Source organism: Emys orbicularis, chromosome 2 (assembly GCF_028017835.1).
Source record: "Emys orbicularis isolate rEmyOrb1 chromosome 2, rEmyOrb1.hap1, whole genome shotgun sequence".
Classification (NCBI taxonomy): domain Eukaryota; kingdom Metazoa; phylum Chordata; order Testudines; family Emydidae; genus Emys; species Emys orbicularis.
Window position 1 is genome coordinate 294,809,324 of NC_088684.1, and position 27,002 is coordinate 294,836,325.

Here is a 27,002-nt window from a genome sequence, read left to right on the forward strand (position 1 = left end):
ACGGGGATGGAGACAGGGGCGCTGGAAGGTGGGAAGGGGCCAGGGGACGGGGGCGCTGGGAGGTGGGAAGGGGCCAGGGGAAGGGGGCACTGGGAGGTGGGGACGGGGATGGAGACAGGGGCGCTGGGAGGTGGGAAGGGGCCAGGGGAAGGGGGCACTGGGAGGTGGGGACGGGGATGGAGACAGGGGCGCTGGAAGGTGGGAAGGGGCCAGGGGACGGGGGCGCTGGGAGGTGGGGACTGGGGATGGAGACAGAGGTGCTGGGAGGTGGGGAGAGGAGATGGGAACAGGGGGGTGGGGAAGGGGGAGGTGGGGCCGGGGGATGGAGACAGGGGCGCTGGGAGGTGGGAAGGGGCCAGGGGAAGGGGGCGCTGGGAGGTGGGGATGAGAGATGGGAACAGGAGGCTGGGGACGGGGGTGCTGGGAGGTGGGGATGGGGGATAGAGACGGGGCGCTGGGAGGTGGGGCCGGGGGATGGAGACAGGGGCGCTGGGAGGTGGAAAGGGGCCAGGGGAAGGGGGCGCTGGGAGGTGGGGATGAGAGATGGGAACAGGAGGCTGGGGACGGGGGTGCTGGGAGGTGGGGATGGGGGATAGAGACGGGGCGCTGGGAGGTGGGGCCGGGGGATGGAGACAGGGGCGCTGGGAGGTGGGGACGGGGATGGAGACAGGGGCGCTGGGAGGTGGAAAGGGGCCAGGGGAAGGGGGCGCTGGGAGGTGGGGATGAGAGATGGGAACAGGAGGCTGGGGACGGGGGTGCTGGGAGGTGGGGATGGGGGATAGAGACGGGGCGCTGGGAGGTGGGGCCGGGGGATGGAGACAGGGGCGCTGGGAGGTGGGGACGGGGATGGAGACAGGGGCGCTGGGAGGTGGGAAGGGGCCAGGGGAAGGGGGCGCTGGGAGGTGGGGATGAGAGATGGGAACAGGAGGCTGGGGACGGGGGTGCTGGGAGGTGGGGATGGGGGATAGAGACGGGGCGCTGGGAGGTGGGGAGAGGAGATGGGAACAGGGGGGTGGGGAAGGGGGAGGTGGGGCCGGGGGATGGAGACAGGGGCGCTGGGAGGTGGGAAGGGGCCAGGGGAAGGGGGCGCTGGGAGGTGGGGACTGGGGATGGAGACAGAGGTGCTGGGAGGTGGGGAGAGGAGATGGGAACAGGGGGGTGGGGAAGGGGGAGGTGGGGCCGGGGGATGGAGACAGGGGCGCTGGGAGGTGGGAAGGGGCCAGGGGAAGGGGGCGCTGGGAGGTGGGGCCGGGCGATGGAGACAGGGGCCGGGGGCGCTGGGGATCGGGATGGGGACAGGGGAAGGGGCCGGGGGCCGGGCAGTACCAGGCAGGGCCCCGGGTACCTGGTACTGACTGGGAGCGGCCGCTCTTCCCCCCGCCGCCGCCGCCGCCTGCTCCTGTCGCTCCAGGTCCCGCAGCGCCGCAGGCACCGGGGCGAAGCTGAGGCAGGTGGGTGTACACACCGTTACCATGACTACCGCCACTTCCTGCCGCGTCCGGAAGTGCTCCGGGAGAATGCGGAAGCGAGGGGAGTCCGTTTCCGGCCGGGGCCCGAGGGCTCTGGTTGGTTACGGCGGCCGGGAGGGGCCAGCGTGGAGCTGGAGCGGACGGAGGCGTCTCTCTCCTCGCGCGTTGCCCTCCCTGCGGCGAGCGCGGCGGCCGCGGCCCGGGCTGGGGCTCGGGGAAGATGCTGGAGGCGGCGGCCGAGCCGGAGCTGGACCCCGAGGACCTGGTGCATTTCTCGGTGGGGGACCTGCCCAGCCGGGGCTACGGGGTGATGGGCGAGATCCGGAGGCAGGGCAAGCTCTGTGACGTGACCCTCAAGGTACCGGGGGCGGCGCGGGCCGGGCCGGGGGGAGCCCCCGGGGGGTGACATGGGCCGGGGAGCCCCGGGCCGGGGGGGGGGCGGCGGTGACATGGGCCGGGGAGCCCCGGGCTGGGGGGGGGGGCGGCGGTGACATGGGCCGGGGAGCCCCGGGCTGGGGGGGGGGGCGGCGGTGACATGGGACGGGGAGCCCCGGGCTGGGGGGGGGGCGGCGGTTACATAGGACGGGGAGCCCCGGGCTGCGGGGGGGCGGTGACATGGGACGGGGAGCTGCGGGGGGGTGGTGACATGGGACGGGGAGCTGCGGGGGGGTGGTGACATGGGACGGGGAGCCCCGGGCGGGGGGGGGGCGGCGGTGACATGGGACGGGGAGCCCCGGGCGGGGGGGGGGCGGCGGTGACATGGGACGGGGAGCCCCAGGCTGGGGGGGGGCGGCGGTGACATGGGACGGGGAGCCCCAGGCTGGGGGGGGGGCGGCGGTGACATGGGCCGGGGAGCCCCGGGCTGGGGAGGGGCGGCGGTGACATGGGACGGGGAGCCCCCGGGATGGGGAGCTGGGGGAGGGAGCCCGGGGGTGGGGGATGGGAGGGACGCCCTGGGGTGGGAGGTTGTCTCTCCTTAACCCCCCACCCCCGTCTAGCCCCTGCCTCTGTCTGCACCACCAGTGCTGTCTTTTATAGGGGTCCTTCTCCCCGACCTTATGCAGGGTGGTGGGGGTTTGACAACCCCCCCCCCCCCCCGCATTGGGCTCTGTCCCTTGGTGCAGAGCCAGGGACCCATTTGCCCTGGTTGGTTTCTGTGCCATGGTGAGTGAAGTTGGGGAGGCTTTGGAGTTGGGGCTGCTCCCTCCATGCACCCCCTTGGACCTCTCCTAGCTTGGTGGAGCTCATCTGTCTTGGATGACTGAGACTGGTGCGCACCCCAGCACCGGTGTGCAGCTTGTGTGAAAGTGTATGATACCTGTCGCCACTGGCCTATAACAGCTGGTAGTTCCGATCCCATGTGCTTCATCCCCACAGGAGGCAGAAGCAGCAGCTCTGTATAAACAGTTGCCCAGGCTAGAGACTGTCTCCCATACAAAAGGGAGCTGAAATCCAACCCAGTCACAGTTTGCTAATCTCCATTCACGTCATATGCCTTTGGGTGGAAAGGGGCATCCAGTGAGTCATCTAGCCCAGCTCTTCTCACCCTAAATATTTGTTTAGATGACTTGCCACTAGTCATCCTTGCATGCCAGGAGTGGCCCCATAACTAGTTTTGAGTTCTCCATTGAGGTGCCGTAGGAAATATTTGTTAATTTGAGATGTTCCCACTGCTATCAGTCTTGTAATTCTCTCTAATGCAAGACTGGCGAGCGCTGTTGTGACGCAGGAAACTTCGTTAAAATGGTCACGCTACAAATTAATATTGCTCAGGGAGCTTATGTTTTTGCTGCTTGGAGATATTTATTGTGTTACAGTAGCTTCTAGGTCCCACAATCAGGGATCTGTACGCGCACAAAATGTAGTGGTGGCTCTACTAGAGAGAGACTGATTTAAACCCATAAATCAGAGTAACGGGTTGGCATAGGATTGGCCCTTTAATGCTACATGTATGTGAGCCATAGGCCTGGTCTACATGGGGGGGGGATCGACCTAAGATATGCAACTTCAGCTACGAGAATAGCGTAGCTGAAGTCGACGTATCTTAGGTCGACTTACCTCGCATCCTCACGGCGCGGGGTCGACTCTGCCTCGTGCCGCGGTGGAGTACAGGAGTCAACAGCAGAGCGATCGGGGATCGATTTATCACGTCTACACTCAGGCCTGGTCTGCACTACAGAGTTAGGTTGATGTAAACTGCCTTGCATTGACCTAACTATGGAAGTGTCAATCTTAAATTTGGCTCCTGGTGACGTAACGGCCCCGCTACGCCAACTTAATAACTCGACCTCCATGAGTGGCGTGGAGTCAAGGTCGATGTGGTTAGGTCGACGCGGTGTCACTGGAGGCACTGCGTTGCTTGCGTTGACTGTTACTGGCTTTCAGGAGCCGTCCCACGCTGACAGCACGGTCGATACAGGCACTCCTGGTGAGGACGTGCACCTCCGACACAAGGAGCCAAGTGTAGACACGTACAAGCTATGTAATTACTGCGGCGGCTGTATGCTGATGTAAGTTAAGTCAGCTTAATTTTGTAGTGTAGACGTGGCCTCAGGCCGACAACACTACATCAGTTTACATTTGGCTCATGTTTGAAAAAATACCTTCACAACCACAATGTCTAGAAACTTTAATTTTAAAATGAAAGAATCTGAATGTGTCATTAAAGCCACATAAATGGGCTGGGTATTTGACACCTCTACTCGTCTAATGGAAAAGTGCACGATTAACAAACAGCAGTATTCAAATGATCATTGCCAAAAGAAACCTGTAAGGTAAGTTTAACGTTGTACCAACACTTCTCTTCCAACTTGTTTTCTCATCTGAGAATCACTGCCGCTGCAATTCAGGTTGCTCAATAGACCATGGTGCTGTTTCAGCAGCAGATGGCAGCTTGGTTTAGATGCGATTAGACAAAGAAGTGCTGATTTGACTGGATCTGTCAAATCTCTGATTATTCTAAGCTGGGTTTGGGGAAGTCTGTCACTGCTCCGCATGATCATCTCTGTGAACACAAGGTTTCTGGGCCAGAAGTTAAGCTGTATGTCTGGCAGAAGCGCACCCTGCTAGGGTACAAGGTGCCCATTGAGGGCTCATAAAGGATTTGTCTGGGTTGCTGAGATCAGGGGCTTGTAACACCATTCCTTATTCCAGTCTTTCTCAAACTGTTCCAGATTGTGGATCCGACCTTAAGCTAGATATCATTTTGTGGGCACCTCTCCTCCCAGCCCCCATTCCACTACAGTAACTCCTCGCTTAACATTGTAGTTATATTCTTGAAAAATGCGACTTTAAGCAAAACGATGGTAATCAAATCCAATTTCCCTATAAGTATTAATGCAGGGGTTCTCGAACTGGGGGCTATTGCATTGGGGGTCACGAGCCGTCAACCTCCACCCCAAATCCCGCTTTGCCTCCAGCATTTATAATGGTGTTAAATATATTTAAAAAGTGTTTTTAATTTATAAGGGGGGTTGCACTCAGAGGCTTGCTATGTGAAAGGGGTCACCAGTAAAAAAGTTTGAGAGCCACTGAATTAATGTAAATAGGGGAGTTAGGTTCCAGGGAATTTTTTCTCTGCCTGCTAATACAGTACTTGGTCCACTCCTTGCGGGATTCTCTGGAAGAGCAGCCCGTCAGAGCTACTGGGTGGCGGCTTGGAACCAGGGTGGTCTGGCAGCCCCTCTATCAGCTCCCCTCCACCCATCCCCCAGCGTCTCCCGCCCCACAGTGGGCCCCAGGGATCAGTGCCTGCCCCGCTTCCCTCCCCTGCTTCCTGAATGCGGCAAAACAGCTGATTGCTGCGAGCAGGAGGTGCATGGCGGGACGGGGAGTCTGCGTGCCGCAGTCTCACTCCTCTCCCCTCCCCCCTCCCCCCCCGAGCCTCCTGAACATGATGAAACAGCTGTTTCGCTGCGTTCAGGAGGGGGGAGGTTCTGATCCATGGGGCTTGCGGGCGGGAGGCACTGGGGGTGGTGGAGGGGAGCTAGTGGGGGGCTTGCGGCCCACCCTAGTTCCAAGCCCCCACCCGCAAAACGACATAAGCGAACATTGCACCACTTAAATGAGTATGTTCCCTAATATATCAGCAACATAACGAAACGTTAACCGACAACGGTAAGTGAGGCGTCACTGTACTTCCCTGGGGCAACTAAGTTACTTGGTTCCATGAAGAAAAATTTTAGCCTGTCTTTAAGGAGACAAAGGAAAATCAACTGGAGCGTGGCTGCTTGGATGTATTCCCTGTTCTGTCACTGTGCTGTTAACTTCCCTTTCCCATATAAGGGGATTTATGTTTAATAGAACCAAATCTTTCCTAGTTCCCTGCATCTCCCACTGCTCTAATCTCTTCAGGTTGCTTTGTTCTTTGTTTCTGTCTTCTTCTGTAGCCTTGTCTGTTAGAAATCTTGCACCAGTGCAGCTATTCTAGATCAATTTTAGTTACGCTGGGGCGAGTTTCCTAACAGACGAGATGTGTCCTAGGTTTCCAATGTTAGTACTGTCCGTGAAATAGACCAGTTCACTTTACACCAGAGAATCACCAGAGGCGAAGAGGGGCTCTTTTTTCTGAGTTCAGCGTTTCTAGAGGCTTTTTTGACCGAATCCTAGAATAGAGTACAACTACCAGGAATGTCACTGTCTGGAAACTGACAGGTGTTTTGCCATTGACTACTGTGAGGCATTTATACTGCCCTGACAGCCATGTATCTGGGTGCCTCTGGTGGTTTGAGAACTAGTGCTTGCTTTAAACTGCTTATCTGCAAATTAGGTTCAAACTAGATATCTTGTGAGATGTGGTGTTCTAGGTTGGTCTGCAGCTACAACAGGAGCAGCTTTTCTCTTGCTTTCTCAGAGCCAGAACTAGGGAGTGCAGAGGGACAGGAAAATGAACAGTGTTTGGATCATTTAAACTTCTTTAGAGGCTTTGAAAAGGTTTAGGAGTGATGAAATTCATGCATTTAGCCCATCCCTAAGCAAAAGATGGCATGGCCTAGTAACTTCAACAGTACAGCACAAACTGCAGTACTGAGGTCTTCAGGGATTATAACCCATTGAGTCAGATACGATTTAATAATTCTTTAGTTACAGCTGTGTTGTTTTTTAAACGGAAACCTAATGATTCGATTTTTTTGGTGTGCGACCTTCTGGTTCTGTACAGGAACTGGGTATAAAAACAGTTTTATTGGGTGGTCATGTGGCGTTAGGAGCTGTTCCCTAGAGGAAGGAGATCTTGGTGTTGTAAATTCTTTCATTTCTCAAGCTGGTGGGTGTGTTGTAGTATTGGCATGTTCCCTTCCTTCAGACAAAGCGGTGTGGTTCTTGCTGGGGCAGTTTGTTTGGAAGAACAGGGGAAGGAGAAAATGTGGTCTAATGGTAAAAGCAGGGGACTGGGAACCAGTGGTGTTGGGTTCTAGTCACGTAGCTCTGCTATTGATTTGCTTTGTGGATGAATTGAGAGATTAGAAATGCTGTGCTTGGAGAGATTTTGGCCAGCTCACTTCATCTCACTGTTTCATTTTTTCTCATCTGTAATATGGGAGTGGTCATTCTTGCTCATCCCTCACAGGGGCGTTTGAAGCTTTACTAATGGTGTTTTTGAGATCCTCAAATGAAAAGTGCTATGGAGGTGCCAAGAATTACAGTTAACTGAAGAAATTAGCTATTACGATGAGGTTAGACTCCATTCTTGCTCAGCTCTGGTTGAGACACCCACTGGACTTTTAAGTCAAATCAAAAAACAATTGACAAGGGTTTGCATTCTTACTAAGCCTTCTCGGACACAGATACCTTGTTAGGATAAACTAGGGTTACCATATTTCCACAAGCAAAAAAGAGGACACTGGGGGGGGAGGAGCCCCGCTCTAGCCCCGCCCCTGCCCCACCCCCATCCTCTCCCTCCCACTTCCCACCCCCTGATTGCCCACCTCAGAACCCCCAACCCCCCCCGCTCCTTGTCCCCTGACTGCCCCCTCCTGGGACCCCTGCCACTAACTGCCCCCTAGGACCCCACTGCTTATCTAAGCTGCCCTGCTTCTTGTCCCCTGACTGCCCCCTCCTGAGAACGCCCTACGACCCTACCTGTCCCCTTACTGCCCCAACCCTTATCCACACCCCCACCCCATATTCACACCCCCGCCCCCAGACAGACCCCCGGGGACTCCCATGCCCTATCCAACTGCTCCCCGCCCCCGACAGGACCCCCAGAACTCCTGACCCATCCAACCCCCTCTGCTACCTGCCTGCCTCGACCCCTCTCCACACCCCTGCCCCCTGACAGCCCCCCCAGAACCCATCTAACCTCCCCTGCTCCCTGTCCCTGACTGTCCCAATCCCTCTCCACACCCCTGCCCCCCTGACAGCCCCCCCAGACCCATCTAACCCCCCAGCTCCCTGTCCCTGACTGTCCCAACCCCTCTCCACACCCTTGCCCCCCTGGCAGCCCCCCCCCCCCAAACTCCCGACCCATCCAACCCCCCCTCCCTGTCCCCTGACCAGGGCCGGCTTTAAAGAGCCCAGGAATCGGGCTGTGCTCCGGCCGGGGTTGCGGGGCTTGGGGCCGGTCCGGAGGTGCTCGGCCAGCGCTGCTGGGGCCCGAGCCAGGCCGGGTCCGGGCCGGCGCTGTTGGGGCCCGAGCCGGGCCGGCACTGTTGGGAGCCGGGCCGGGTCCGGGCTGGGGGTGCTGGGGCCCGAGCCGGGCTGGGGGTGCTGGGGCCGGGGCCGGGCTGGGGGTGCTGGGGCCCGAGCTGGGCCGGCCGCCGCTTGGCCAGGGCCGCGCCTCCCCGGAGCTCTCCTCCTCGCGCCCCCCCGCCCCAGCTTACCTGCTGCTGCCTCCCGCTTGCCCCTGCTTCTTTTCAGACTTCCCGCGAAGATCTGATTCGCGGGAAGCAGGGGAGGGGGAGGAGCAGGGGGGCGGAGCGTTCAGGGGAGGGGAGGAGTGGGAAGACAGCTGCGGGGCCGGACAGCATGGTAAGGCTGCAGGGGATGGAGGGAGCCGGGAAGGGGCTTTGGGTGCCCAGCGGCGCTTGGCCGCCACTTTTCTATCTATAAATAGCCGACCGGGGGGAAATCCCGGACATTTTTAGATTTTTAAAAATCCCCCCCAGACGGCTATTTATAGACCGAAAAGCCAGACATGTCCGGGGAAATCCGGACATATGGTAGCCCTAGATAAACGTCGTCTGGACGGGTCTGCTTTCTACAGTTTGCTTTTTTGCTTTGTTCCAAGGTTCAAATAAAACCGTGGGCCACATTAGCATATTGGTGGAAGCCCAAGGACTGCACCCAATTTATATACAATGGAGCCAATTATAGCAGCATTCATTGTTATTACAGAAGTCTGTCTTACAAAAGCTATAGGTCCCAATATCTCTCTCTTGATCTCCAAGCTGAGACAGATCAAGATTGAAGAATAGCCTGCCGGGACATGTGCTTTCTATAAACTATATCTCTTTCAGAAATGACGCCCCCCTCCCACCACTTTAACACTAGTTAGTTCTACCAGAGTTAATTTCTGTTGTTGCTGTTTGTCACCTGGACTGGAACAGTAGGAAGGCCTCATTCAGATTACTACTAATTGCATATGGCTGATTAGAATATTTGAAAGTGGACAGGTCTGGCAGGATATCCTACTCTTATGCGGCACTTAAATGATATACCTTCACTTGAAGTGTAACCTTGCTAGAATAAAGCCTTTATCGGAAACGTCTCCCGATTAAATTGACTGCAGATAGACTTGTTGGCTCTGCTCCAGTGGTTCAGACAATCCTAATCATGCTTATCCCAAAGTCAGCTGTGTCGGTGTCAGAAGGGTTTCACATCAATAAATGCACAGATCTGATTGTCTGTAGTTGTGGAGCATGTTAGAAAACAGACTCATAAAGATATCAGAACTTTCCTTCATCCTTCCATGGTAGATGAATGGAATTCCGTGCAGTTTATTATGCGTATAATTTCAGATGAGACCTAAAAAATCCCAACCCCAAGAACACAACCCTGCACCTGTGTGCTCTGTGCAGATGCTGAAGATCATTGCAACTTTTCTTAACAATGCAGATTTGTTCCAGTGTCTTGACAGAACTGTGCCCCCAATTATCTCCAGCTCGAGGCACCCTCACAATTTAAAATAACAATTCATTCAAGGATTAGCCAACCTCCACTATAACACACACCTCCCAGTACATTTAAAACAAATCCCTAGAAAAACGAACTTGATGTTAAGGTTACAATTACATTACATTGGCTTTTGCAAATTTCAGATGCTTACAGTCAAGTCTCAATTTTTTAAAGTGCTTGGATCAAAAAATTAACAAATCTTACATTGTATCAGCCGGATTCTGCAGACCCATAATCATGTAAATAAGGGTTTGTAGAATGGGGCCCTGGGTATGAAAGGAACAAAGGAAGGGATGATTGGAGACCGGTGTCCCTATAGTGGCAGAATTAATGTCCAAAAACTGGAGCAGGGCACTGGTGGCCCAGAACAAATTCTGAAACATTAGGAAAAGGTACGAGAGTGCTCAGGCAAAGGTGTTGCAATTGAAACCTACTGCGGACAGGGGTGGTGATCAAAAAGGGAAAAGACGCAGTAGAAGAACAAGAGTGCCAAAGAAGTCCATGGACAACGGGACTGTCTTTGAAGACTGACTAGAATGTGTTAAGGGCAGTGTTTATATGCTATGGGGATGTGGTGGCACACAATGTCCTGGTTCTCGCTACCCTATTACAGCTGCCCTCAAGTGTCAACATTCTTAAGGATTTGTAGGAATTCTGGTGGCCTCACACTTGGAAGCTAAGAACCCAAAGGAAGAATGTTGGCTGAATTATATCTTCAGAGAAGCAGTATTATAAAAATGTCCCCATTCCAGTTACAGCTGTTTGAGACTGTAATCCGATTTATTTTTTAATCTCAGCTAGGCACTCTTCCCCAAAACACTGAGATGAACGCTTTGTCTACTTTGCATTGAATTTAAATCTGCGGCATCGCCCGAAGCAATGTACTTCTGTCCTCCTGGGGTATCTTTTATCATTGTTTACCTACGGCAAATAGACCTAATAGGTGATTCTCGAATTCATCTGAAACTAGTGTTTTTAGGCTGTCTCTCTCTACGTGTTCCTAAGAGAAATTACACGGGTAGTCTGTCTTCATCTTTGGAATCAGAGCCCACTTCAAACAATAGCTCAGCTGTATACTAGCACCAAGGCTTTTTGTTAATATAAACTTGCCTCATTTAAACCCTCCCGGGCAGACAGGAAATAGAGCTCATGGTTTAGAGCTCCCTTGGGTCTTGCAGTAAAGGTTGTGAGTAGGGCGTAGTTCTCTGCATAGTTCGAACTAATCAACAGCATTCCCTTTCACTGGAATGTAAGAAATTGGAGTCCAAAAAATCCACCTGGCTCCTCTGAGTTTAAAGCACAATACCACAGTGTGCTCTATTTAAATTTCTTGTTGATGCCATTTTCCCTCTGTTTTAAAGCTACCAGTTGGCCCTACTAATTCCAGTAGGGCATTTTTCCTTCTGTTGCTCTAGATGCTTATTGGTGTCTTTGCTGGTGGTTGGGTTTGATGAGAGATTTTTTTACGTCTAACTACTGTTATCCTGTATCGAACATGAGGGGATCTTTTTATACATAGTGATTGGCTGAATGGTGACATGTGACAATACCCTAAACTGGGATCTTTGATTATCTTGTAGTTCCCCGTCTGTAAAATGGGGATAATGGTACTTCTGTACCTCATTGAAGATTATGAGGTGCTCAGATGCTGTGGTAGTGGGGAGCCACATAAGTGCCATAGATAGATAAGGTTCCATCATTTGGAGATGTCACCAATACCAGAACTGCTTGATCTCTTGGTGTCTGATGTCCTGGTATGATGGGTGCTGTTGTTAGAATGTGTTTCAAATAAAAATTATTCCTTCCCACACTGATCTGGAGTCCTGGGCTAGCAACAGCTGTTTAAATGACTGTTGCTAGCATACTTTCAAATGCAGTGTAGGAAGGGCACAGAAGAATGCAGAACCTGCTGAACAAGTCTGGCATCTCTGACATCTGGTTTGGAATCTAGACTAGCTGAACAACAACCAGGTTACCTCCGGCAGCCAACCCTGCTGCTGTTTCTTTCTAAATCCTTCGCCAGCAAAACTACTGCCCAGGTCAGAGGTTTTGTTCTAAAGTCTCACGAGGTGTAACGGGGCACCGACGAGGCAGTGCGTTCTGATTTAATTACAGTGCTTGTACAGGTTGTTGCGTTATAAGCAGGTTCCTTTCCTATTCTAGGAAAAGTTGCGTGGTGGAAACCTAGTCTCGTTGCAGTCTTCTGCTATCAGTGTGTCACTAACATTCTTGCAGGTGAAGTGCTGTGCAGGCAGGCGTGTGAAATATGTACAGGGAATCTAGCAAAACTCAGCTGAATCCAGGCTGTCTTCTCAGTCTGTAATGTGATCCCACAGGTAATCTGGCCAGGGATGCGGTTATAAAGTGGTGGCCTGTACATGGATTATTGGAGTCAATAAAACAAATGGGGTCCAAGTATGTGGCTGGATGGAAATACGTATTAGTGTGTGTGTGTGTGGCGGGGGGATCATTTGCATAGCAGGGCATCCTGTGACATGGGATCGATCATATGTTCGTTATTGCTTCAGCACAAAGGAGCTGAGTTAAGAGGATCGGGGTGACAATACCACTTTACTGTTGCTACATGTACTAAATGTGTAGTAGTTCAAAGAACACTGGCTCATGCTGTCGCACCACAGGCCCTGCTGGCTTTGGAGAGTCAGAGCCATCATGTTGGGTAATGTTTTTAGCGAGATCATGTTTTACCAACACCCCATGGAACTGATACTTTTTCTTGCTTTCCACCACTTCAGACTCTTGATCTACTTTTAATACATTTTACACCTTCAAACTATGGTAGAAGCACTTACCTTCAATGGTCCTGGCAGGTGGGTGATAGTCAACTCAGTCATATAGGTGAGGGAAACTGAGGCACAGCAGTGCAGTGATTTGGCCAAAGTCAGCTGTGGACAGATTGAGAATAGAGCCCAGCTGATCCCACATCCCAGTCGTGCATTCAGACCACTAGATAACGGTGTCTCACCTGAAAGCTGGCTCAGTGGCTGTCTCATTTCCCCTCTGACTGCTCTTCGTTGTGCACTGCGTAATTCCACAGCCTGATGCTTGTGGCGGGATTTGTTCACCCACATGGAAGTGATTATGCAAAAGCAAAATCTCTTCCAACCTTTAGACACAGAGCTCGGTAATTCACCATGATGGAAAAGGAAATGCAATAAAAGAACATTTGCATAGTAGGAGGCTGTTCCGCTCATTAGCTTCCTGAGGTGCAGAGGCTCTTTAACTGAAAATTTCCTTCCTCTTTGTGGGCTCGGCTCACCAAGCCCCCTCTGTTGGTGTACTTGTGTGAGTTCAATGGGTGTTCCCAGGTAGGCTCAGTGCAAGATTTGGGTTCACTTTTAAGCAAAAGTGGCTTTATAAAACCCTTAGTAGGAGCCCTTCTACTCTCCTTAGCATCCATGGAAACAAATCTTTGGGGGTTAAATAAGCCTGAGGAACTAGCCTGGGACTCTGGAGATTCACGTTCAGTTCCATTCTCTGCCACAGACTTCTTGTCTGACCTTGGGCAAGTCACTTATCACTCTGTGCCCCATTGCAAGACATCTGTGGTGACGTTTGTGAGGCACGTGGGTACTACGGTACTGTAGAAGTATGTAGAAATCTGTGTAGTGGCTGCAACCCAAACACGGCAGAACTGTGCGAGCTGCCGTCTTACTACGTCCTGTTGCTTCAATACCTCCAAAACCAATCCTTTCCTCGCTGTCTCTACTTTTGCTTTGATTATTGTAACCTTTCCTCACTGCCTCTCAACTCTCCCCCTGCCCAATCGGTTCAAAGTGCAGTTGCTGAATAAGCTTCCTCTTCCCTTTTCAGCCAAGTCACGCCATCCCACGGGGCTACTCAAGTCCCTTCGTCGGCTTTCTGTCTTCTCCCACGTCTGATTCAAGTTCACTGTCCTTGCTTGGCATAATCTGACCCCCTCCCCAGCCTGTCCTCATTTTCTAGTTCCCCATTCGTAAACTCTTCCCAGTCCTCCCTCTGGCCTCTTCCCCACTCGCGGCTTCCTGTATGTTCTCAGGCTGCCCTTACCCCCGGACCACTCTCCTTGCTCTCCTCTGTCAGCCACTTCTAATTCCCGTCTGCCTCTTTCTCCTCCACACTCGGCCTCCTTTGAACTCCTAGCTAGTGACTTGTCTTATTTTGTTCAGACTAAGCTCTGAAGGGCAGGAAATGTGTATAAATAATACCGTAGAACTAGAAAGTGACATATGGCCTGCATCTGACTTAACATGATTTATAGACAGAAAAATAATAGGGAAATACCTTTACACTATAGAGCTGGCCTTCCTAATTGTTATTTGTGGTGTTACTGTCTAGAGCAGGGGTGGGCAAACTATGTCCCGGGGGCCGCATCCGGCCCTTCAGTTGTTTTAATCTGGCCCTCAAGCTCCTGTCGGGGAGCAGGGTCCGGGGCTTGCCCCGCTCCATGCGTGCCGTGGCTCTGTGCGGCTCCCGGAAGCAGCAGCATGTTCCCCCCTCCGGCTCCTATGCGTAGGGGCAGCCAGGGGGCTCCGCAAGCTGCCCCTGCCCCAAGCACTGCCCCCGCAGCTCCCGTTGGCCAGCAACCACAGCCAATGGGAACTGCAGGGGCGCTGCCTGTGGATGGGGCAACGCACAGAGCTACTTGGCCATGCTTCCGCGTAGGAGCCAGAGGGGGGACATGCCGCTGCTTCCGGGAGGTGCTTGAGGTAAGCGCCACCTGGAGCCTGCACCCCTGGACCCCTCCCATGCCCCAACCCCAGCCCTGATCCCCCTCCCACACCCTGAATTCCTGATTTCTGGCCCCACCCCAGAGCCCGCACCCCCAGCCAGAGCCCACACCCCATCCCCCAATTTCGTGAGCATTCATCACCCTCCTTACAATTTCCATACCCAGATGTGGCTCTCGGGCCAAAAAGGTTGCCCACCCCGGTCTAGAGGCCTGCTTGATTATTTGCAGTTTAAATAAGGTTATTTTAGTAGGTGAGAGATGGAAAATGTGTTATACGTATGGATAGGATTTATTCTGTTTGTGTGGAAATGTGAATTAGGTCTGTTACAAAGGATAAACATCTCTATCATTGATTGTTGATGACAAAAGTCTCAAGTGAAACTTTATTGTACAAGTTGAGATGCGGTAAGCAACTTAGTGGCAAAAATAGACTTTTAAAACCTCTAGCCATCTGTTAATAACATAGGGAAGGGTATTTGTGTTTTAAAGAGAAATAAGCATAGATTATAAATGCTTATGTATATTGTGTGACTCTTCCCAGTTTGTTTGACTGTATTTCTAATGCGCTCATCACATGAGTCTAAATTTGATGGCTCTTCTTTGGAGCCAGTCATCCAACTGTCTGCGAAGCGAGGTTGTGTTGATATGGTGTAACCACGCAACCATTTTGCTAATGCACATGCCAGAGCGTAAAGTGTGGTTAAGGGCTGTACAGAGAACATAAATATGAGCAGATCTATTAGGGGTGAGGAAGTGAGCTTATGTGGGAATGAAGGTAAATGAACAGATGAGGCATTGGGGTATAATGACCATGATGAAGAAAAAGGCAGAGGCTGAAATCACAGACCGTAAACCCTAAAAAAAGATATGGATTTAAGTTGACCAGCAGCTAGGAATAGGCGGCTGAGGGAAGAGAAAACTAATGACTTGATTCATGTCAGATCTAACTGACCTGGCTGTTTCCCTGGCGTAGGGTGCCCCGACAGCAGAGGGGTGATATGAAAAAATATGATTATAACAGTTTCTCCAGGCAGCTTGGTATTTCCTGTACTGAAGCAGGTCGGGGAGACCGGTCGGGGACTAGAGAAGTCGCGCACTATTGAACTAGTGAATTATTGTAGCTAAACTGACTCTACCGACCTTGGTTGTTGATCATTAACAATCCAGAGTTGACCCCGCTGTTAATCTACAACAGAGTCCAGCAGGTGCCAAACAATAGGCAGTCACAATGGCGGGTAAAGGAGATTGAAAATGTTCCAAACATTAAACCGGGACAGGAGGGAGGTGTTTTTTGGTGTCTACAGTTAGAAACTTATTTCCACATGTAGGCATCTAAATAGAAGTGATCTGATTTTTTTTCAGAACTGCTGAGCACATGCAGCTCTCAATGACTTTAGCTGCAGCTGTAGGTGGTAAGCGCCTTTAAAAATGAGGCCACTGATTTAAGTGCCTAACTCTAGAGGTCAAGTCAGAGAATTTTTGCACAGCCTTTTCAATCCCTGGTTACCCGTAAATGTGTCAACGCACTGAAGTGGATCTTCTAGACCAATAGTTATGCTGACTGTCCTTGTTCCCCTTCTGTCTGTTCATAGGTAGGGGACCACAAATTCAGCGCCCACCGGATCGTACTAGCAGCCTCCATCCCTTACTTTCATGCCATGTTTACAAATGACATGATGGAATGCAAACAGGATGAGATTGTCATGCAAGGAATGGATCCAAGGTAACTCCCTGGGACAGCCAAGGGACCATAGCCAATACGGCTTGTCAGTGGTGTTTTTGCCTATATCTGCAGACAAATGCAAGTGTATAGGTTTAGAAAAATGCCTTAAAGGGTTAAGATAAATCACATTTTTAAATAAATTTATGTTGCTACTAGCATCTTAGATTGTTATTAAGTTGAAATAATCGAATAGAGCTGAACGCAACTGACCCTTTTTCTGCTCCTCTCCACCCTGTTTAGTGCACTAGAGGCGCTGATCAACTTTGCTTACAACGGACACCTAGCGATTGATCAGCAGAATGTTCAGTCTTTGCTGATGGGGGCAAGTTTCCTTCAGCTGCAAAATATCAAAGACGCCTGCTGTACCTTTCTCAGAGAGAGGTAAGGGTACCCTGTGTCCTGTGCCTTTGACTGGTCCCTTGGAACGTGGGGTCATGGGTTCTGGTCTTGCTGTGGAACAGGGTGGTGGGATTGTGCTATTAGAGGACAAGATGCTAAACTGTGGTCCTTCCTTCCTTCCAGTTGCTTGTGGTGGGTTCAGGAAAAAGTTAAATGTCCTTTGGTCCTTTACGAGAAGGGTGGAGGACTCTGTATCTTCATTCCATGTCTCAGTAGAACTGGTTGTCCAGCTGTGGGTGGTGGAGCAGGCTATGAGACCTTAGATGGGCATGAGTTACTATCTGGAACAAAGGTGACCCATCCTGATCACTCCAACTGAAAAATGGAAATGCTAAACGGACATGTTTTACTGCACTCGGTAAGGTTTCATTGTGCAGACTCTCGTACTATGGGCTCTGCAAGTCTACTGCACTCTCTTGATCCACTTCTTGAATGCAGCTATAAACCAGCTTTATCGCAGCTTTAGATCTACCCTTAAAATGTTTCTTTGGGGTTTGATGTAGGAACTTGTACTCCCCATCACGATAATCTATCTGAGCACCTCAAACAGTGATTTTATCCTGTGAAATAGGAAGGGATTGTCCCCAGTTTACAGACTGGGAAACCAGGCACAGATTAAATGATTTATGAAAGGTATCTCAGGGAGCCGTGGAAGAGCAAGGAATTGATCCCAGGTCTTCTGAGTCCAGTCCAGTGCCTTAGCTACAGGACCATCTTAGTAATAAATGTCAAGATCCTATAAAGCAAGGAGTTCGGTTAGTGTCTGGAAATATACCATACGTTCATCATTGGTAGTGTCAGGTAAACTTCGTTTTTGTGTTTTACTATGCCATGTTCTTCCGCAGCTCCTCAGTTCATTCCATGATATTGCACCAAACATACGTAATAAATGCAACATCTCGACCAGTTTTTTTCATTCTGTATGGACTTATCCTAAAATGCATGATTCAGAGAAGAAATCTTCTTTGGCGCTGTTTCAGATGTTTCCATGTGAACCCAGGGGTTCTCTGCTATGTGTAAAACATAGATACTTAACTCAAATAATTAGTCAAATCATTACATACTTGGTTTTTCTGGCAAAAAATAAATTTTTGCACACTGGGCTCGGTACCAAACGGAGAGAAGTGGATTGCACTGGTGAAGTGCTGGGGCCAAGCTTAGAGACTCAAATCCATTTTTAGGCACCTAAATAAAAGTGGCCTGATTTTTCCCCCCAAAGGTTCTGAGCTGCCGCAGCTCCACCTAAACTTAATGGGCGGTGCTTATGCTGAGGACCTTTGAATGGCGGGCCACTCTTACTGAGCTACTAAATATGGATTTGAGAGTTTGAGAGGGTAGTTAAGGTTTTTATGTATAACGAGATACATTTGAAATTCAGTGGGCTCTGATCACATGCCTCAGGAATAGCCAGAACATGCATGTCTAGTTCCAGTTTTTACAAGAAGGATCTGATGACTGGGGGTTTTTCTACTTTGACTTTACTCTGTGTTCCTGGGGATTTTCTGGGTATTGGTGACCTCACAGTTTGCGAGGATGTAAAGTCCAAGGCTGTGTAAACCTTTGCTTGGCAGGCAATGGCTGCTCTTTCCCTCCACTCGCAATATCTAACTCTTTGCTTTGTAAAGTACTCTTGGTTCACCCCATTATTAAACGTGCCACAGTGTTGTTTTAGATGTTCGGCTCTTTATGCCCTGTAAGAGCTTGGCATTGCCAGACCTTCAGGGTTCTGTACTCATCCTCTCCGTGGTCATTGCTTGGATGCTCTGCTGATGTGCGCTCAGAATTGGTTATCTAAAGTTTGAAAGCAACCGAGAAGATTCCCTCTTCAGAGGATCAAATCCAAAAAGGCAGCTTCCTTGTGGTGGATCTCCCCTTGACCCCTTCTGAAGACTGCGGAAACTTGCGCCTAGGGTTTATTTCCGTTCAGACATCAGGACTGAAAGGAGGAGGAAGAGCATAAAAGGAAGATGCCCAAAATTTGACCTTTGGGCTAAAGGCAGTTTATGGAGTTTTTGAATGGTAACACACAGCTAGTAGGCTCTTAAATATGGAGGTATGGTCCCTGGAAATGCCAAGCATGCATGGCTCCATCTTGATCAGAGCATTCTGTTTGCTGCTGCTGTAGTGAATGGTCTCGGCTCAAACCACAAAGTTTGCCCTGCTGTGGTACGGGTGACTTTGTGGTCCCCAGTTAGGCAAAGTTGAGGCATTTCTGTCAGAGTCTGATTCTGGGCATTGTAGGGCTAGTTTAATAGTGAGGCGAGAGTGGTACCAAATGTTTCCACAAACTATTTTCATTTGGGTTAGAATAAGAGAAACTAACAATAGTATTCTGACATGCCTCATATCTATATGACCCATAAATACTGTGAAACAACCAGAATGGTCATCTCTTGTTGACGGATCTGGTGGCAGAATTTCTTCCTTAGATGGGAGTTTCCAAATCTCCCATAGCGTGGACTTGATTTTCAGCATTTTTGCAAGTTTTTAGGAAACATCTGTGCCGAAAGCTCCTTGCACCACACAGGTGCTTAGAGCAATACATTTTCGGTTCTTTTGTGCTGCTTATGATGGCATGCAGCAGCACCTGTTCAGCTGGTCTGATCACTAGTTCATTTCTGCAGGGATTGTTCCTGCATTCTGACCTTTAATTGCTAAAAGACATCCTCAATAGAGCTTTGTTGGCCAGGAAAATCAAGTAAGAAGAGGTGGCCAACATCTCACTTCAGTAATTAGCAAAGGTGTCTGGTGAAAACAAACAAGGTTTGTAAGTTTCTGAAGAACACACTTCTCCTTGCTGTCAAACCAACCAGTTTCATTCCTGGAATCTGAAGTCAAACTTGTGCATGGAATAGACATTGTGTAGACCCTTGCACTGCTACTCCTACATGTCACAGCCTTGACTTTAGGAGGCCCGCCCGGGGAGAGTGCACATCAGTCTCTAGGTCCAGTCAGTCCTTGGTACTTCAGAGAATGTCAGCAAGGGGGCTTATTGTTCGTATGGTGCGATTCCCCGTCCTCTTAATTTGGCATGTGTCAATCTTCATGACTGTGCATACGCTGGCCAGTTTAACCTGCGAACTGGTGTCTGTTGGAAGGGTGAGTTCTCTAATGTGGCACATCCATCAGTTTCATAAGGTTACATTTTCCCTTGGTTCAGTTTCACATTCACTGCTTCTTTGGACCGCATTAAAAACGTGTAAATTGCTAACCTTTCTATTAAAATAACGTTATTTTGCATCCCCCCCCAAGGCTTCATCCGAAGAACTGCCTGGGTGTATGTCAGTTTGCAGAAACCATGATGTGTGCCGTGCTCTACGAATCTGCCAATAGCTTCATCCACCAGCACTTTGTGGAGGTGTCCATGTCCGAAGAGTTCCTTGCTCTACCCTTCGAAGACGTGCTGGAGCTGGTTTCGAGGGAAGAGCTCAACGTCAAGTCTGAGGAGCAGGTATGTGCACCAGCTGGTATATGGTATAGCAGAGGCACCTTTTGCCACCAGAGGATTTGAAACCATTGGGGCAGTCGCATGGCAGATCTGGGTGAGAAGTTGAACTGGTCCATGCAATGATCAAAGCTGAGAAGATGGTCTTGTTGTGGATGGTGGGTGGTGCTCCGACTCTTTCATTCTGTACATAACTTGTAAGAATTGGGGCTTCTCTCAGCTTAGTTATCAGAACACTGTTCTGGAGAGCACCCGTTATTTGCCAAGCATGGCACTGAACTGTGCTGAAATGTTCGTGGCAGAGAAACCTTGACATCCTGAACTCTAGTGATTGTGCCTCTCGCTTTAATGAGTGACTTTCAGTTCTGGAGAAAGGTGCCGACATCTCTGCCCTGGAGGCAATCTCTAGAACTACAGAATAAACAGTGTTTCAGCCTTATTCTGGCGGGATTTCCTTCGAGGGTTGAGATGCTCTACAGCATTTTGTAATGAATCTTCTTCCTGAAATTGCCAATGAGAGGGTCGGTCAGGGTGGTGGCTTACATAATATGGAGGCCTTTGTACAAGGAACTGGACTGAACCACACCAAGTCACTTCATGTAGGCCACTGAATAACCGTCGCCACTTTGACCCGTAGCAGCAGCAATCCCGGTTTGAACGGGAGATCTGCAGCTGAAAGGCTCCGCGTCCTGCTGCCAGTGCTCAAGCCATCGCATCCCCTGTGGTGGTGCTGGGGGCTTATTCCTAGAGAGAGAAATCAGACTTCTAGAAAGTCCGGGTTGGAAAAAGAGGGCCCTGGTTAGAGGTATAAGCATCAGGTCTGAAACGTTTTCTTTCCTTAGAACCTCTTGTTCAAATTTCAGGCATGCTCAAATCAAGCCGCCTTCTTTTGAGGCAGGTAAACTTTAGCGCAGGCTTTGTATCTTTCATAGGATTTTAAAATGAAAGGTCCTCCCCGCTGCTTGAAGCAGTTATGATCCCATGACTCTCCTTGTGAGCGGCAGACTCTGTTCCAATGTCCTTGGTGACCGTTTCCCTTCTAACTGTTGTGCAGCAGGCTGGCTGCCACCCTCCACCTCTGAGATGGTTGCATTTTAGTGTGGTGCAGCATGCAGTTGGATTGTACAGTAGAACCTCAGAGTTATGAACACCAGAGTTAGGAACTGACTGGTCAACCACATGCCTCATTTGGAACCGGAAGTACACAATCAGAGAGCAACAGAGACGAAAAAAAGCAAATGCAGTACAATACTGTGTTAAATGTAACCTACTGAAAAATACAGGGAAAGTTTTTTAAAAAAAATTTGACAATGTAAGGAAATGGTTTCTGTGCTTGTTTCATTTAAATTAAGATGGTTAAAGCAGCATTTTTATTTTGCATTGTAAAGTTTCAAGCTGTATTTAAGTCAGTGTTCCGTTGTAAACTTTTGAAAGTACAACCGTAACATTTTGTTCAGAGTTATGATCAACCTCCAATCCCGGGGTGTTCGTAATGCTGAGGTTCTACTGTACAATGTTTTGGGGTCTTCTGTGGTGCAAGTTGCGTTTAAAGATATGACTACCAGCTGATCTGTGGGAGAAATACTTTATGCTAGAAACCTCTAGAGAACGGAAGTGAGAGGTTCTGGCTTTGACCAGGGTAAAATGAAAGGCTTGGAAACTTTGGTTTGATGTGTGTGGCTATCCACATTTTCTCCATGACAACCCAATATTTAGCAAGTGTGCATGATGGTTAGTGGCCTGTTTCAGTGGCAAGGTTACACCACAAGGTGGCAGCAGTAACCACAAATGCCAATAATCAGATGTTTACAAAGGAAAACTTTTTCTGGTACTCTTAGTTCAGTTCTTGGGAGAAGGGGGCGGAACCGTGTAAACTGTTGGCCTTAAAGGCACTAATTCTGTTCCACATCAGTATTGTGGAGACCTCGGTTCAAATTCTTATCTGCTGCTGATCAGCCCAGCAGGATCTCTGGATGCAGTGGCAGCAGCCTGGTTAGACCAATGGGACAATGCCCCCTGAAAGGGAAGTTCTCAGCTGCACGCCCAGAAGGTCAACAGAGCAATGGGTGGGGAATTGATTCCAAATCTGGGCCCTTATGAAGAATGCCCTGCGTTATAATGGACCCCTCTGGTGGATTCAGGAATGGGGTTGATGGCCTCTGTGATTGAAAGGTGTATGCTAAGAATGGGGAAAGGAATAATGTGGTGAGCTTGGGTGTTAGTTGAGACACGCTGGTTCTGAATGGTGAAGTGTAAGTATCTTTGCTCTAGATCCCTTGAGTAACTTCTGTTTTCCTGATCACCTGTGCACCTTGGCGAGACGTTCCTTTTATTACAGTCCATCTGTTCAAATTTGTCTTCATCCCTCCTTTTGTGAGCAGCCTCAGGACAGAGAAAACAAAATCTCATGTCTCCCCCAAGCGCAGAGACCTAGCAAAGAAATGGCTCCTCTCTCTTCTGGCAGGTATTCGAAGCTGCGTTAGCCTGGGTACGGTACGACCGAGATCAGAGGGAACCCTGCTTACCTGAGCTACTGTCCAAAATCCGACTGCCCCTTTGTCGACCTCAGTTCCTCACTGACCGTGTGCAACAAGATGACCTTGTCCGCTGCTGCCACAAATGCTGGTGAGCGCTTGTTGGCTGTTCAGGAGTTGTCCAGTGTGTGTGGGCCTCCGTGCGGATAGTGTGTTGGATTGGCTGTCCCAGAGACTGAAATCCTCTCTCCATGAAATGGGAATGCCACATGTAGCAGAAGAGCGATTCCCTCATGCTGCCCTGCTGAAGTGGCTAAACCATCATCTAGAAGGATTAGCTCTGTAAGGTAGAGAAGAGATCAGTTGCCATAATCATTGGCAGCTTCAGCAGAGGGGCCAGTTTGGATGGTGGTCCCAAGACCCACCAAACTATCGTTCTAACGTTTGGTCTTAATTTCAGGGACCTGGTGGATGAAGCAAAAGACTATCACCTAATGCCAGAACGCCGGCCGCACCTCCCGGCATTCAAAACGCGTCCCCGGTGCTGCACGTCAATTGCAGGATTGATTTATGCTGTTGGAGGTCTTAATTCAGCAGGTACCTTGCATATCCACTTCTCACAACTACACAGTGACGTGTTTACTGAGTAACGGCATCAGACTGTAAACTTCATTCTTCACCCATAAAATGGGGAGCAGTTTCTCCTGCTCTTCCCTTTTTCTGCAGCCCTTTGTTGACACTCATGCCATCCAGCCAACAAAATGCTGATGGGGGCTGTTGCCAGTTGTTGAACCTTTATCACTCTAGGAATGCTGGGTGGATTGCTCGGGGATATTGTTTCCAGTTTTTGTGAAATTGCACCGAACACAAACTTGTTGCATTCGTCTCTTTAAAATCACGGGGTCCTGTGTAAGTGTGGAGAACCCTGAAGGCAGTAATAGAAGAACATTTTGGCAGGATTCATGCATTGCATTCAAGCGTACAACAGCTAAAATAATTGCAGTGCTCTTTGGTCTCTTTCAAAGAAGCAAAGCCCGTGTAATAAAGGCTGTTTCCATTTCCATTATGAACCTTTCTGTTGTACCTTGACCATGAAAACATGGCTCGTGCCACGGAAGGCTTCATTGTGGGAACAAGAGCACGTGTTAGTTGTTCAGCTTCTCTTTGATTTAGGTACACATGTTGTCGCTCCAAGGACAGTATGCTCCCCATTATCCGAATAGCAGGGGGCACACAAGTTTTATTCGAATAATCAGGAGTTTGGATGATGGAGAGGACAGGAGCCTCTTCCTTGCAGTCCTGGCCAGGGGTCTCTGCGCTGCCCTGCTCATTTGCTCCCATGACACTGGGGATCCAGAGGGCTCGCTGTGCTGCCGCAGAACCATTGACACCCAATCCCTTCAGACACGAACACCCCCGACCAGGACTCTGCCCCGTCAGGACCGCAGCCTTCCCTGCACCTTGTGCCTGCAGGGATCGGATGTCAGTGGCCCTGCGGCAGTGGAAGGATCCCTCTGCAGCTCTGCTGTTACTACCCCACTCGTTCCCTCCCATGACTACCAGGCTGCAGAGCGTTCCCCGCACTGCCACAGGAGCCATTCAGCTGCAGGGCGGCCTCCCCTGCGGCCGGGGACTCGTCCTCCTCGCAGTCCTGGACAGGGGTCTCTGCTCTATTTTCCGAGCCTCCCGGTTATCCAAATCCCTGCCTTGTTTCCCCAGCATGAGATCCATGGGGGACAAGGAAGGGATTTGATAAAGCGGAGGTTCAGCTAGTAGGATTTCGGATAAACTGGACTCTACCATAGTTCTTTAGGCCCACGGTCAACCTGCTTAAACCCAGGAAACTTACAATAGCTTTTAAAATGGGCTGCTGCATGGCATTTATCCTACTCACTAATGCCCTGGATCCAATGAACACATGCATATTACAGGGCTTCCTCCTGAGGCCTGGATTCCCTACCCTAGAAGGATGAAGACAGCCATGTGGGAATGTTGTGGCCGTTATTCCAGGGAGTCGACTGGCCCCTGCGATGTTAATTGTTAAGTCTCAAAGCCTGCTACCCGCTCTGAGGGTCCTGCCTGTGGTTTGATTGCAGGGGCCAGGCAGGGGCAGGATGTCAGGAGTCTGCAAGCAGTTTGGATTGTGGAGCCCAGATTTACAGGAACTCCCTCCAATGTTGAGCAGTTCCCCATCGGGGTTGGGTGGAGATGGGGTGTTCTTGCATCTGCTGACATTTATGTAGGAATGTGGAGATGCAAGGGCTGAGGAGGCTGCACTAACCTGGAGACTCGAATAGGGACCATTTACAGGCTCCACTACCATTTCATAGCCTGGGGGCAGATCCCTTCTCTGCTGCCGCCTGCACAGGCCATCCCTACAGATACTCAAGGCACTGAGCCCAGGTTTTGCCCTTAACACTCAGAGCGCAAACCCTGTATCCCCATTATCCTTCCGTGCATGGATGAACAGATGGGAAAAGTCCATCGCTTTCTGCTTCTGCCCCTGTTCAGCAGACTCAAAAAAAAAAAAAAAAACTATCACTTTTTTTAATTTGAGTAGCAAATTTTTATGCAGGTGTTGCAGTGAACGTGGTGGAAGTCTTTGACCCCATTGCAAATCGCTGGGAGAAGTGCCAGCCGATGACGACGGCACGTAGCCGAGTGGGTGTGGCTGTGGTGAATGGACTCTTGTATGCCATTGGTGGATACGATGGCCAGTTAAGACTGAGTACGGTGGAAGTTTACAACCCAGAGATGGATTCTTGGTCCAAAGTGGGAAGCATGAACAGCAGACGAAGGTACGTGAGACATACACTCCGTTCTGTACAAAGAATTTGAGCGGGAAAGAGATGAAATGGTCACAATGGCAGGGAAAAATCTCAGAAGCAGTAGTGCTGAAAATGGCTGAGGTGACCTGGGAGATCAGAGTTTGCAGTGCGATACAATAGGAGAAAGATCAATACACATTTTGGGCTGCATGCAGAAAGGAATGGAACAGGAAGGGAATGGTGGTGCTTTGCATAGCTCTGGTGCAAGCGCACTTGGAATGTTACATTCTGTTCTGGGCTCCTCTTTACCAGAATGACTCACCAGAGGGGGTTCAGAGAACATCAGCGTGAGTCTAGAGGGATTGATGTACGAGGAAAGATATGAAGAGCTACATATGTATGGTGTGGCTACACAGTGACCAAGGGCGGGGACAGAACTCTATTGGTGTAAGTGTTGGAGGGAGAATTATTTGTGGTGGCACAAAGAAAAATAAGATGAAATTGAGACAGGGAAGACAGGCTGAATATCAGAGAGAATTGCTGGTAGATCTTTAAGGATGTGGAATAGATTCCCAAAGGAAGTAGTGGAAGTCATGTTGCTTGCGACCTTTTAAAAACTAGACTGGATAAAGCAGTGGAAAATGTGTTGTAGGGAACGCTCATTCACTGGCAGGCAGGGTGATGGACACATGGGTCTTCTGTCTCTCTGGTGCACTCATGCATCGCTGAGCGTATAGGCTCCTCCACTGGAAAGCGTAGCCAGTTTACACAATGCAGGGCTTGCAGTCCAGGCTTTGCAAAATGAGACCTGAGTGATCTTATGGCTGAGCGGAAGAGCTGGTGGTTTATATGCTGAGCAAGGGGAAGTTGGTGCAGTTCACACCAACCTAGGAATTATGTTGTGGTGGCACTTGGAAAGGCACACAGTGTTATGTGGCCAACAATGTTGAAAACCCACCTATTAACTCTCCTGGCAGCACTGTCCCTCCTTCCGCAGCAGCCTGTGGCTCGTTTATCTCCTTCCAAATTTAAACATGTTTGTGGCTTTCAGTGTTTTTACTCTGGTTTCTTTTTCCTGCTCCTTGGTCGCTGAGCGTTCTTAAATTGCCCACTTCTGCTAGCTTTGCAGCACGTTTTCCCCATAATCGTTTGTGCGCCTTATTTTAATGTGGTTTCAAATGCTAATCACTTGGGAAGGGCGTACTGCATATATCTTGTTACTTGAAATTCTGTGTGTAACCCGGATGCTTGGTGGCATCAGTGCGATTCTGCTGGGATTGCGCTTGTTCAGGGTGGTTAGCTGCTCTGTTCAAGCAAATACAATTTAAAATCTGTAGTGCATAGTCCGGGAGTTAAGCAGGTTGTGCCAAGTAAACCCTGTTCAGACTGGTAGCTGGCCAAGGCTTTAGGTCTGGCTCCAGGGACGATCTTGAGTGTGAAGTCCTGAAACCATTTCCACGCATATCATAATCTCTAATAGGAAAACTCTGTTTTTCCATAGCTACGAGGTTCCTTGTATGGAGCTTTTCCCACAGTAAGACGACCGCTTTTCTTCCGTAGCTGTCTTATTCTGTTCTTTGCACCAGGAACGAAGCGGCTGAGTTTGCTAATCCCCTAAACAACATTCTGGGCTGCAACCCTGCCATGAGGATCCTGTTCTGCTTGCACTTCACTGGCGTGTGCATCATGAGAGTGTTGTCGTTTCATAGATTCATAGATTCTAGGACTGGAAGGGACCTCGAGAGGTCATCGAGTCCAGTTCCCTGCCCGCATGGCAGGACCAAATACTGTCTAGACCATCCCTGATAGACATTTATCTAACCTACTCTTAAATATCTCCAGAGATGGAGATTCCACAACCTCCCTAGGCAATTTATTCCAGT

General features: G+C 50.1%; 2 protein-coding genes across 2 annotated transcripts in view; one reads left to right on the forward strand and one right to left on the reverse strand.

Moving 5' to 3' along the window:
• KIF9 (kinesin family member 9) overlaps positions 1 to 1,474 on the reverse strand; it is a 46,864-nt gene extending 45,390 nt beyond the window's left edge. The window contains 1 exon segment of the mRNA XM_065398489.1: positions 1,346 to 1,474. Coding sequence (XP_065254561.1) covers positions 1,346 to 1,474 — 129 coding nt within the window.
• Positions 1,475 to 1,689: 215 nt separating this feature from the next.
• The window catches only part of KLHL18 (kelch like family member 18), a 30,582-nt gene continuing 5,269 nt past the window's right edge, over positions 1,690 to 27,002 (forward strand). The window contains exons 1-7 of the mRNA XM_065399517.1: positions 1,690 to 1,827; positions 15,903 to 16,033; positions 16,274 to 16,414; positions 19,685 to 19,883; positions 22,342 to 22,502; positions 22,812 to 22,948; positions 24,927 to 25,149. Of these exons, the coding sequence (XP_065255589.1) occupies positions 1,690 to 1,827; positions 15,903 to 16,033; positions 16,274 to 16,414; positions 19,685 to 19,883; positions 22,342 to 22,502; positions 22,812 to 22,948; positions 24,927 to 25,149 (1,130 nt within the window). The remainder of the gene's footprint in view (positions 1,828 to 15,902; positions 16,034 to 16,273; positions 16,415 to 19,684; positions 19,884 to 22,341; positions 22,503 to 22,811; positions 22,949 to 24,926; positions 25,150 to 27,002) is intronic.